Source organism: Podarcis vaucheri, assembly GCF_965113315.1.
Source record: "Podarcis vaucheri genome assembly, chromosome: 12".
Taxonomy (NCBI): domain Eukaryota; kingdom Metazoa; phylum Chordata; class Lepidosauria; order Squamata; family Lacertidae; genus Podarcis; species Podarcis vaucheri.
Genome location: NC_138750.1, coordinates 45,027,602 through 45,040,493, shown reverse-complemented (window position 1 = coordinate 45,040,493; position 12,892 = coordinate 45,027,602). Strand labels below are relative to the sequence as shown.

At 43.2% G+C, this 12,892-nt stretch overlaps 2 protein-coding genes and 1 long non-coding RNA gene across 17 annotated transcripts in view; 2 read left to right on the top strand and 1 right to left on the bottom strand.

Annotated features, from left to right (window-relative positions):
• Nucleotides 1-3,016, top strand: part of LOC309515715 (uncharacterized protein) — a 202,450-nt gene extending 199,434 nt beyond the window's left edge. Inside the window, exons 9-10 of the mRNA XM_082193820.1 lie at nucleotides 682-782; nucleotides 2,894-3,016. The gene's annotated coding sequence lies outside the window, so the exon portion shown is untranslated. The remainder of the gene's footprint in view (nucleotides 1-681; nucleotides 783-2,893) is intronic.
• The window catches only part of SVIL (supervillin), a 145,567-nt gene continuing 133,827 nt past the window's right edge, over nucleotides 1,153-12,892 (bottom strand). For all 15 annotated transcript variants that reach the window (XM_082193702.1, XM_082193703.1, XM_082193701.1 and 12 more), the window contains 9 exons: nucleotides 12,377-12,528; nucleotides 11,567-11,672; nucleotides 9,926-10,133; nucleotides 8,790-8,923; nucleotides 8,030-8,185; nucleotides 6,921-7,064; nucleotides 2,854-2,975; nucleotides 2,307-2,462; nucleotides 1,153-2,194 (listed from right to left, as the gene is read on the bottom strand). In XM_082193702.1, coding sequence (XP_082049828.1) covers nucleotides 2,108-2,194; nucleotides 2,307-2,462; nucleotides 2,854-2,975; nucleotides 6,921-7,064; nucleotides 8,030-8,185; nucleotides 8,790-8,923; nucleotides 9,926-10,133; nucleotides 11,567-11,672; nucleotides 12,377-12,528 — 1,265 coding nt within the window. In that variant the 3' untranslated portion in view covers nucleotides 1,153-2,107. The remainder of the gene's footprint in view (nucleotides 2,195-2,306; nucleotides 2,463-2,853; nucleotides 2,976-6,920; nucleotides 7,065-8,029; nucleotides 8,186-8,789; nucleotides 8,924-9,925; nucleotides 10,134-11,566; nucleotides 11,673-12,376; nucleotides 12,529-12,892) is intronic.
• Nucleotides 7,048-7,853, top strand: LOC309515732. Its single transcript, XR_014212639.1, has 2 exons — nucleotides 7,048-7,134; nucleotides 7,181-7,853. It is a non-coding gene; the product is annotated as an uncharacterized lncRNA (long non-coding RNA).

Genomic DNA, 12,892 nt, shown 5'->3' with positions numbered 1-12,892 from the left:
ATGTCACGGAAGTACAGCATATAATTTGCAGTTGCTTCCTGTTTTTTAAACTGTGTTTGTTGACATCTCTGGACACTACTTATGCAGAAGTCTTAAGGACTTTGGTTTTGTGCGGCTAAGTCACACGTCAGGTTACAACAAGGCCACTCAATTCAGTCTGTTCAATGTGCTTGATTGCATTTGATTTGGTCAGGTTAAGAACAGCATCTGAAGAGATCATCATGTCACTTAGCAACAATGGCTTGAAGATTTTCCTCCTGTAAAGGTAATTTTGAACTGTTAAGTCTACTGAAATGCTTTCCCCGGGTTTACAGGCAGGGAAAACATTGTACTGCATCTCTTTGAAAGGCACATAAAAGGGAGGAAATCTTTTGAATATGTTGTGGTAATTCAAAGTGAATAGATAGCTACCTAAAATAGTAACCAGATATGGCTTTGCATCCTTTGTTGAAATCAGAATTTAATTCAGTGCCGGGGGGGGGGGGGGAACCACACCACATGATTTCTGAGCAAAAGCCTTGAAACTTACTATATTTTAGCAGGTCTGATATAAGCCAGAGATTATGAAGTCAGCTAAGATCTAGAGCAATGATCCATGAGCCAAATTATTTTATCTGGCGATCGTTTATCTTACTACAGTTTAATCAAGGTATGATAATTTTTGTTCTGTTTCACTCATAGGGAAAAGAAGCAACGAGGCTGCATTTCTCAGCAGTGCTTGCTATTGTAGGTGAATTCAGGAGAGGAGCTGCTGCCAATCTGCATCTTGAAGGTATATTTCAGTATTTATATCCATTTCTTCTGTCGCCTCTTTCCTACAAATGGCACGAGTGGTTCAAGACCTTAGACTTAGTGTCCGGTAATACAGAAAAATATAAAAATGACAATCTCTTTATCCAGAGGCTCTGGTTATGCATCACCATTATTTCATGAGCAGGGAACTCAGTGGAGAACCTTGGTTGCTTGTACACAACATTCTATAGGACATTAGATCACAGGCACCAGTTCTCTCTTTATCACGCAATACTAATTTTCTGAATCAGAAAATTTCTGCTCTTTGTTCACAGCACAATGCAAATATTTTCTGTGTGTTTTACTGAAATGAGGTATTTTCTGACAGAATCAGGTACGTGGGAGAAGAAGAAGTCTGTGTGCATTGCTAAGAGTTTATTCTGAAGCTTTGCTTTGAGTCTTTGTCATAAAAGACAGTTTATCTTTACAACAAGTTATTAGAAACTGAGATGTTTTTTTATTTCTACTATTATAAAAGTAGAGCATAGGAGACTTTTCAGAGCCATCTTCAAAAAGCAGACCGATCTTTTTTTGTATATAAACTGTACACAGAAGAAAAACAAGGCACTATACATTTTTGGGATAACAAAGTATATCAAAGTTGGATTTGGAGAGTTTCTCAAGAAACTCGTGTGATGACGCTTTGTTCAGTTTAGCACCTGAAGCAGCATTGAGACCAATTCGTCGCCTATTAAAAAGAGAAACCATTCAGAGATAGGGGGTGGGAAGACACAAAGAGAGAGTAAAAACATAATTGGTAGTTTAACTAATTCAGACCAAGCAACTGAGCCGCCAAGCTACTTTTCTGAAAGTCCTTCTTGACTGAAGTCTTGAAAGTGAATAATACACATTGCATTGTTAAATACATCCTTGTCCTATGTGTTTTATATAAATATAAATTCTTTTTGAAAATCCACAGCTTTAAAGAAAATAACACTTTACAAAGAGAACGTCTTCAAAACCCAAATGGCAAGTAGTGTAACGCAGCTAAAAAGATCCGCCATTGCTGCCGCAGCAGCAGCCTGAGAAACTGCTGCTAAAGTACAAGGGGAACACAATTCATCAGCTGTCAAATTGCCTTACCTCCCCAAACAAAAGAGCCTGCAAAAGAGTTCTCTCACACATTTACAATATGACGTGATTTAAGAAGAGGCAGTAATCGACAGCCTTCCGGCGGTATCTTGTTGGCTTGGTGAAGGGGTGTGTGTGTGTGAGCGCAAGTTGGCCACGCTGCTGCTCTTTGTCCACGAGGTGCTGAAAATGACACAAGATCCCACTCCAGCTTTAGCCCTTAAATGCAACATGGCCAGGTTACTTAGAAGAGTCCTTTTGCCTTTTTGAGGTTCACCTGTTTCCAGGAAGGCAGTGTGTTGTATTCCTCTCTTGTCATCTGCAATCCAGCCTGCATTAAAAGGATTGTTGAAGGGTAAGCATTAAGAAGTGTAAAAAAGAAGAAGAACAGCAATGCAAAGAGTGATTATAGAGACATCTGTGAGATGTGTATTCCCATTTACCTCAAAATCTTCATCTGAAAGGTAGATTTCAAGATTTAGTGGATCCACTCCCTCTGGGAGGGGCCTTGCTAAAAGTTCGGCCAATGGGTACAGCTTCTTGCATAGTTTGGCCAGCACATCTTCCACAAGGATTATCTGGTTAGAAGCTTCAGCATCCTAGAGGGGAGGAAAAGATTTAGAAATTTCAAGTGGTTCAGAAAGAGATAAGCAGCCAAATGTTCTCTACGGAGAAGTCGGGTGATAAACAAATCCCCCCCCACTCTGGAATAGCCAGGCCTCTGTTACTCAGTCAGCTCAACAAAAACAAATATTTTAGCCAGACCTCTCAGTTCTTCGGACATAAAACATTTCCTTGCATCCTGGAAGCTTTATGAGTAGATGATAAAATCTCAGTCAAAATCCACCCACGCTGGTTATTCTCCCCCCTCAAATGCTTGAAGCTGCCTCTCCATGGTAATCCCCTGGTTTTTCCTGCTTCTCAGAACACCACCACATCGCCAGCAGTGCAGTGGAAAACGGAGAAAGATAATGAGAAAGGTTGATTTACCATTTCTGTGATCTCTGCAATGTCCTCTCTGTGTTCCCAGCTTGGAAACATATTGGTGAAGGTCAGAGGTTCAAGACCAGCGTGAATTAGGTAAGATTTGGGAGGTTTCTTCACATTTTTTCCTATACATAAAAATAAATCAAAATAAATATGGAATACCTTGCCACCTTCTTCTAGACTTTTGTGAATTTTCCACTTAACTGAACATAAAGCTTTCTGTTGTAAACCTTTCAAGCAAAGTGTCCAGATCACCCAGGACCAGGTTTTAAGCCAGTGTGGTGTAGTGGTTAAGAGCGGTAGTCACGTAATCTGGGGAACCGGGTTCGCGTCTCCGCTCCTCCACATGCAGCTGCTGGGTGACCTTGGGCCAGTCCCACTTCTCTGAAGTCTCTCAGCCCCACTCACCTCACAGAGTGTTTGTTGTGGGGGAGGAAGGGAAAAGGAGATTGTTAGCCGCTTTGAGACTCCTGAAGGGGAGTGAAAGGCGGGATATCAAATCCAAACTCTTCTTCTTCTTCTTCCTTGGCTCATAGGAACCTGTCCCAGCCTTAATAGCAGCCTGTCTTTCCTGGATATTCCTTTTGTGGGCCCTAGTGATGAGGCCTTCTCAATTGCAGAATCCCATCCTTAGGTGCAAAGCTGGTGCGGCAGAAAACCTGCTCCTTCCAGAAGGTTGTTGGTCCGCAACTCCCATCACAGGATCCCCACCCCTACACTTGGGAGGTCCTTCTCACTGCTATTAGATGGGTTCCGAAAACCTTTTTATTGTACAGGGTGGTGGTTTTTTTGGTCTTTGATATATTCTGTTTTAATGAAAAGTGCATTTATTCTGGTCTTAGCAGAGTGTGAATTTCACCTGCTATATTACTACTAACCATTTATATATGTGTGCATGTGTGTTTATACACACCCACACAATTAATGTTGCAATTTTTTAACGTTAATTGAATTAAGTTGCTTTGTTGAAAAACAGAACACAAATAAACTGAAATAAAGCAGTTGCCTTTTATAACAAGACAGAACACTGGTTGTCTGATCCCAGTATTTCCTACTTGGAATGGCTGAGGCCTTTCCTAACCCTGCTAAGAGAGGCTTAACCATAGTCTGCTTCAGACAGCTTGGTCTGAAAGCATATGATGCAGTAGACTTGCTGGAGCTACACCGGCCTGGGTCCACTTGTGCCCAGAATTGAGACCTCTTGCATTCTACCCTCAAGTGCTTGAGGAAGGAAAATGGATGTTACTGCCAAGACAAATGGTTTTTTTCCAACTAAGTTCGATTAACTAGACCTTTTGAAATTAATGGATCTCAGTTACCCATATCCACTAATTCTAATGAGTCTACACTGGATGCAGCCCAATGATTTTTATCCATTGCATATAGCTGCAGATAATAGCTACAAATATTCAGTGTGGATGCCTGACCTCAACACAGCATAGGAAAAGCTATCTCCAGAAACGAGTGGCAACAATATCACTTAAACTGACTATGATGGATTGTTGGAGAAGTCCATGTATTAGCACAGCCTCTCTTCTACAAATTTCCGAACATACAAGCATCAGACCCCCATGCTGAAGCTAGAAAATGATTAGTGGAAGTTCTCCACATGCCTTTTTAAAAATATGGCAGTGCTTACCTTTGTGTAAGCAGCAGCTCATACCTACAGTGCAGTTTAATCTGCACGTTTGCAATTAAAAGTCTTCCGATGTTCTAACTACAACAGTGGAAGCTGCTTGAATTTGGCAGTGATGCCACAGCAACTGTTTGACAAAAGTCCAAACTCTGCAAATGTGCCAGTCTGGACAGAGTGCTTCCCTTTATCTCTCCCTGGCCTAGGCTCTTACAGTCTTCCTTAGGGTGTGTATCATTCTGCTAAGCGACCGTGCTGCAGAACGACAGCGGCAGTGGTGCCTCTACAAGCCCCTGAGTCAAGCTTGCTGCCATCTGCCTTATTCCACCCCTTCACCTTTTTAATCTGATCTTGGGTGTTGTTTCTTTGTGATGGTATATGATGGCAAAGTTTTGGAAAAAGTTTAAACAGACAAGTTCAGCCATCACCCAATCTGGTTTAGCTCTCATTATTAATGTATATATTTTGTGGTTGCCATCTGTCTGTCTCGAGCCAATGGAGTACATATGAAAATCATTCCAAATGGAAAGTACAGTATATATTCAATACATTTCTATTGTGAGATTCGCACCAAACTGAAAAAGTAATTATCCTGGGGGATTTTATAGCACTTTGAAGACAAAGTAACTTAATCACAGGCTCCTGTCTATAAAATATTATGCTAACTTCATCAAATACATAAAGCGAACTAGATAGATGGTTAGGTACAGATGCACATGGGCTCAGGAACAGTGGAAGGAAAGCCAACTCAACAAGGCAAGACTTGTTGTTAACAAAAGGGCAATAACACACCCTGGCAGCAATAATGCAAGATGTAAATCTGCATCTGCTGAAACAAAGCATGAATTCTCAATGGCAGCTGTTAACACCAACTGGGTTTCCCCACCCCCCTAGGAGAGAATCACCCATAATCCTTATTTAAACCAGGAGAGATATAGTGTCAACTTCGTTAGTGGACTCTAATCCTGCATCTCCTCATTAAGTGTCCATCAAAATACATCAGGCACAGGACATCCAGAGAGATTAAGATGCAGAACATTTTAATTTCCTTGAACATTCTGATTCTGACTTTATAGGTCACTATATTTAAGCAGAAAAGGTTGAGGTGACTCTTAGAAACAGTTAAACGCAATTAGGTTCGCTGTAGCTATCGCAAGGTTTGCAGAAAGTCTGCTCATTAACTGCAGCAAGCTGCTTGTAAAGTAATATTTTATTAATGAATTAAAATAATTGATTTAAATAATGATTACCTAGACACAAGCTTTTTTTTAGTGATGGGAATGCACGATCAGGCAGCTGAATTCTCCTTATAACAGATGAGAGCCATGGAAATGTTGGGGAACTTTGCCTTGGCTTAGAGCAATGATAGGCAGGGGAAGGGAGAAAACCACTCCCACAGGGGCTAACTGCCCCCACCTTCCACTTTAGGCAAGCCACACATATTCAGCCTCTAGTCACAAATCCTTGGTGATCTGCCTTAAAAAGGAGAGTTGTGGGAGTGCAAGAATAGTGCAAGGCATGTAGCACCTTCATTCATGAGCTATAGCTATCAATGTGCACAATGCAGCAGCTACACAGGGCAGACAGCCAACAGCATCTGCTACCAGGCCAGGTAGCACTGAACAACTTGGTTCCAGGATACCTTAAAGGGCCATCTGAGCCCTTTTGTCCCAGCTCAGTCACTGAGAGGAGGGCTGCTAGATGCCCCCTGTGCTGCATAATCCTGGCTACCTTCAGCTAGGCATTTAGTGTGGAGTAAATACTCTTCTGGTGAAGATTTAGAAGGCATATTCACTACCAATTTCCATATGTCTCTTGAAGACCTTATGCCAGCTGCTTAAATTTTTTCAAGATGAGCCCGTCATTTTAATGACTATTTTCGTTTCTCAAACAGTGTTTTATGCTTTATTGTACTAATAAATTTTGTTGTATAGCACCCTGGTATTTTATCTGAAAGGGAGTGGGGGAGTCTATAAACATTTAACGTATAAATAAATGTCATCCTGCCCTAGGATCAAACTTGGTATAATCAAGCTCCAATAGACCCAAGTCATACTTGGGCCCCAAGCCAACGTCTGGGATACACTAGCTGGAAGTGTGCTGTGAACTCAGTGTTAGAGGAAACATGGTGCTTCAGCCAAAAACAACAAACCTGTCCCTGTCCCCCACAACCATAACATGTGTTGCAGCCTACCCCGTGTCATTCTGACATGTGTTTTCCTCCTGTCCCTGCTCCACATCACTGGCTGCTGGAGAGGAGGACAGGGAAAGCCACAACAGAATGAGAGGAATGGGGGATCTCTGCATAGGGGTTTATGCACTGCCCTCCACCCCACATCCATGCTCTTTCTGGGCTGCAACAGGGCCCTCCTCTGCCAGCAAGCACTGACTTTGTATGAGATGCACACCCCAACACAAACGCTCCTGAATCTATTACCTTTGCAGTACTGGAGGACGGTCTCCATGGCACATTTCCTGTCTGAGGCCCAGCGGATTCGAGCTGATCCGGCTATTTTATTTTCCACAGGCCACCAGCCTTGCCAGAGGTACACTTCATGGTGATTGTCAACAAGGAAGAGGGCTGCACAGGTTAAATAAAAGACAAAGGTTCTAAACACTGCATGCTTGTGTGTGTGTGTGTGTGTGTGTGTGTGTGTGTGTGAGAGAGAGAGAGAGAGAGAGAGAGAGAGGGTGTAGTGTATCTTCAGCGCGCCCATTTCATACATAATAAAAAGCCTGGTGTTGTACCAGAACCTGACACACTGGATTTGGGTCGAGTTCCTACTTCTGCCGCAAACACATTATGCCACGCTATGAGTTTTCCATATAAAAATGGCACTAAAACTGCCATCAGCATCTTGCTTTTTATGAGACAAACAAGATGAAAATGGCAAAGCACTTTGCATTCTTACTGCAGGGAGGCTACTGCTGATTATATACTACTTCTGATTTGCACCATGTGTTGCTAGAGTGCATTATCTTAGTTTTAGTGATTCAGAGTGCTAGAGTGCATTAATTTATAAGGCCTTCAGCAGCTTGGAACCAGGATGCCTCAGGGGCCATCTGATCCCTTATATCCCTGCTTGAGCATGGTCTCCCATGGCTTGTGTGCACAGCTCATCTCCATCAGGAGTCATATGTTCAGTACTGTGGGCCCAATTTTGTCGAAATCCCAGTTGAGGTCAGACAGGCCCCCTGTTGAACCTCCAGTGCTTCCCAAGGACTTTCTGGTTCCAGCAGGTTTACAACCGACATCTGGTTTTTATAGTTTTAACTCAGTCTTACTGCACTGGGTCTTCTGTACATCACTTAAGAGATGACTGTGATCAAGCATTATATGAATTACAGAAATATAAGAATCATCATCACCCCTCTTCTGTGTTTTGGGTTTTTTTTGCAACTTTTGGGAGGAAGAACATAATCAAGTAACTGAAATCTGGCATGTTCAGGGTTAGCAGTATTCCTAGAGCCCGAAAACTTCCTTAGGCAGCAGACAAGTGAAGCTTCAGATTGGGATCCATATTGCCCCCTGCCACATTCACTTGCCTGGCTGGGGAGCTGTGTAGAGGTCTTCCTGGAGGAATGGCATAGAATTCACCACAGTGGGGTCTCTTGCAGGATAGATGTATTCAGTGGCTGAGAATTCTCCAGACGAACTACCAAGGATGAACAAGCGGGGCGTGAAGTTGAACTTCCCAGGATCTTTTTTGAAAAAGCAATGAAAAGACATATAATATTTCAGAAGCCGTTTTACCCATTTTAGGGTTGTTGTTTTGTATGAGCCTTGTGACTTATTAGTTTTATCATCCGATTTATCAGCTACCCCATCAGGCCTCAAGGTGGGTTTCAACAATCTAAAATTTAATATTAAAAACTTTTTTAAATATTACAGCCATAGGGTGGGTCCTGAAAACACATCTGAGGTGTCAAAAACCAGCGTAAAGAAGTATTACTTCAGTATATGATGGAAACTATATAATGAAGGTGCCAGATGGGGAGGGAATTCCAGAATCTAGGAGCTGCCACAGATAATGCCCTCTCCTAGATGATAGCCAGCACACCTGAACATTTCCTGGCATAGTATTGCCATGGAGTTCATGTTCACTAGAGATGACCCCACAGCTTTACACCAGGGGTGGGGAGCCTGTGGACCACAGCTCCCACCAGCCCCAGCCAGCATGGCCAATGGTAAGGGAGGGGCAGAGATTTCTCATTCCTGTTTTAGACAAGCGCCTTTCTCTTGTCTGTATTTGTGAGTCCTGGGGTATCTTATCAAAGCGCCACAGGAAAACCAAGCATTCCATACCTTGCAACATGCAATCATAGGCTTTCCGGTCTCTCCTCCCTAAGGCATCCCAGAATCCCAATGGCTCTGACCCTTCGTCACATTCGTGTATCGTCACCTTGCTACTGCTGTGCAGCCCTGCTTCCAGAGGGCACCTGAAATGCAATATTAATCCATCAGAACCACTGTTAGTGTTGTGAATTTGTGCTACAGCATGATTCTTACCAAGTCAGACATGCTCATAGACACTTTGCCAAAAAAAGGAAGAAGCGGAGAACAATGCCAGGTAACAGGCACTTGCCAAGCATCATCACCTCTTGTTTCCTCTGACTCAACTGTTCTCATAACCCGACATCCTTGGCACTGGCTGACTCAAGCATCCTGAAAGTGTTTTCTCAACTTGAGAAGAGCTCTGCTGAATGAGTGCAAAGGGGCCCCTAATTCAACCTCCTGGTTCTCTCAGAAGCCAATCAGGTGCCTCCAGGAAGCCCAGGCAATAGTTCTCCCCTTGCAGCTGCCCCCCAGCAGCTGGAATTAAACACACTCTGCCTCTGAACGCAGAGGCTCAGCACAGCCATCATGGCTACTTGCCACTGACACCCATTTATCTAAAGCCACCCTAGTCAGTGGCAGCAATTTTTTAAAAAAATTAAATTTATGTGTCATGTTAAGATGTGATGTGCCGTTTTCCATCTCTCTGGAATGTGCTACTGATCCATTTCACTGGATGACCCTGAGTTCTAGTACTGAGGGAAGAGGGCAAAAGCTTCACTTTAGCCACCTTCTCTATACAATGCCCAATGTGTACGTTATAAAGCCAATGTGGCTTAGTCGCTAGAGTGCTGGATTAGGAAGATCCAGGTTCAAATCCTCACTCCCCCATGAAACTCACCGGGTGAACTTGGGGTAGTCACCACTGCCCAGCCTAACCTCCCTTGCAGAGGGGTTGTGAGATGAAAACGCAAGAACCATGTATGCCACCTTGAGCTACTGGAAGGGTGGCTGGAATATGTGTGCAAAAAATGAAATAAAAGTAATAAACCTCAATTTTGCCCGCCCCCCCTTAAGTCATTTCTCGCCCATTTTCAGGGGTCTTCCACACAAACTTTGTACAGACAATGTGGATATGTATTCAAAAGGATAGTTTGGTTACTTACTGTTCTTTTATTTTATTGGCTGCTGTTCTTCCAACTTCTTTGGTGTGTGGCTGGGCTTTGCAGCCGTGCCACAAGTAAATGAGAGCTTTGTTGATATTTAGAACAAGCATTGACGTCCTGGACCTCAGGCTGCTACAGTGGCAGGCTACTTCAAGCAGGTTTCCTTCAAGGGAAAGCTCCCCTCGTACACAGTACAATCGCCAATCGCCTGCAATGGGCATGGATAACACAACTTTATTATACAACTGCTGAGGCTACTTCCAAGTTAAGCTATGCATTGGCACAGACAAACAAAAAGCCTTGAGGTGCTTGAAGACCAAGGCTTTGGTGAGTGACAGATGTGCTGAGGCAGTGTTGTGCACACCTGCAGTCAACACCTGGAATGTGCCTGTGTTGATCTCCACTGTCAATCACTCGCAAAGTCTGAACAAACTATCAGGATCAGAAAAGATGGTCACTTAAAACACTTCACTAAAACTCAGTTTTTCTTCCAATTTATGATGGTTTTTACTTCATTTCACTCCCTCTTTATTATGAATGTTGCTGGAGGAAGCAAATACATAATGCTAAGTGATGGTTTGCTGAACCTGACTGTGGTTTGATGGTATGTGGCAAACCCAGCCCAGCAACGTAGCCGTGATTTGTTTTCTGTCAGCAAACCATGATGTGAAATCTTGCTTTGTTGTTCTAACTTTGGTTGGAAGACATGCCTGAACCCAGTGGCCTTCTTTAAACATGGTTTATTTGGCCATCCCACCCCAGACCTATGTCAAGACTCAAAAGCATGAGCAGCTGGAAAAAAGAAAAAAAAAAAGCTTTGGAGAAAATAAGGGCTTGTCTGCTCAGCTCTGAGTTGAGAAGCCACTGTTAAAACAAACCATGTCCAAGTGTTATGTGTGAATGTAGCCACTGTTGGCCCACACCGGTGAAACACAGTGTGGCTTGAGTTAGTATAGTGAGAAAAGAATGGATGTCAACTTTTCTATCAGTAGTCTTTCCACTTGACTCTATTTGAGGAAGAGGTGAGACAACAAGGCCCACTTCATTAGTCTGGATTTGATTCCTTCCTTCCTTCCTTCAACTACCTCAATCAACAGCCATTCCACCTGATCATTTAGAAAGATGGGACCTGATTTATTTTCCTCTCCCTGTTCCCCCCTTCTGTATCATGCCTTTTATACGTGTCTTGCAAACTATAAACTGCTTCAAATGCTTTGGCAGAAAGACAGTATATCAATGTATTAAATGTATTGTTTTTATCTTCTATGTGTGATGTGGTGCTTTGTTTCCAAAGAGAGGAGACATGGTTTATCCTGCTTGGCAAATGGCTGTCTCAGATCTGGAACCCCCATGCATGATCCCAGTTATGTGGGGCCAGCTGTGATTTCTTGGCTGTAGAGAAAGGAAACTTTGCACATGCTTAAATGTACTTGCCTTCACTTTTACTAGTTTGCTTCCCTGGCATTCAAGACAAATTAAATGCTACTGTGCTGCCTTAGATGAACAACAAAGTGAAATGTAAAATTAAATGCTACTGTGCTGCCTTAGATGAACAACAGAGTGAATTGAGGTAAAAGCATTCACACAGTTCAATTCTCCCTTCTGTCACAGCAGAAAAATTGGTATCAGGAGGCTATTTACTCTGTGTGTTTTCTTCTTCCTCTTCCCTTCTGCCCGTATGAACGATCATTCCACCTTGAAAACACTGAAGAAAACATGGCGGCTCTTTTCCTTGAAGAACTTGAACCTGAAAAGTTAACATGATCCTAGCATTACAACAGGTTAAGTTTCATTCAGGGCAATGTGAAATATTATATAATTAATTTGATAAATGGCTGGAGTCAAAACTTATGCCAGGTGTCCTATGAACCTCCCTATGTCCTTAGGACAAAGGTGGAGAACATATGGCTCTCCACTTATTGTTGGACCACAATTCCTGCTATACGTGCTGCCTGAGGCCAACAGGAGTGCAGTAACACCTGGAGGGCTTCAGGTTCCCCAACCATGCTTTTGATCACCTCACAGGACCGGAGGCATAGAAGGAGGTTACAAAAAGCAGAGCCTTTTCAATTGCATTAATTTGGCAGAATCTACTGGGAAGCCTTTCTCATCCCAAGCACTGCATTACCCTCTGGGCAGCCTTCCAACCAAGGACCACATGCCTGTGATGGATAGAGGCAGAGGAAAAAGCAGGCAGATGTAAATTTCACGTCTGTAGAGAAGACCTCTCCATCCAGAAAAGCAACAGGGACTATCAGAAGACAAGGTTACACCAGCCAGGCAAAAACACAGTGTGAAGCAGAGCCAGCCAGGGGAGTGGCCTTAGGAGAGATCCAAGGGCCAGACAGAGAGACCTGGAGGGCCGCGTTGGGCCCTGACTCTGAGTTACCCCACCTCTGGTCTACATCGTGCTGAAAGCAAAATAACTTGACAACCCCATGATTTGCTTACCTGAGCACCTCTCTCTTCATCCAGCTCCACGGTCATCAGTGCAGATGTCCCTTTCTCACTGACAGTAGAGTGCCTCCCTTGCCAGAAGAAGTACACACATTTCTCTTTGCCAACAACCCTGGTTTGTAGGTCCCCCTTCTGTCTGCTCCCAACTACAAAGCAAAATCAAAAGAGGCTATAACCTGAGGAGTACATGCCCAATGCAGACCTCATTTTTAGGGCTCACAAACATTAGGACGAAAGCATAGCAAAGTATTCCTGCAAAGAACTGCTGGGAAAAATTGATCTGGCAGACAAAAATACATGCAGGAAAACTGCAGATTGGCCAGCAGTTTTATACTTCTCAAAGCACCATAACAAAAAGTAAATGGCATTGCTTGGCAAAAAAGAAGACAACTGCAGTATGTGTGTGATATTTTGCAACCTCATCATGCTACCACCTTAAAATAAGTGTTCTATGCCATTTCCCATACTTTAACAGTCTTTGACAGCTATATATTTCTTGGGGGTGGGGGT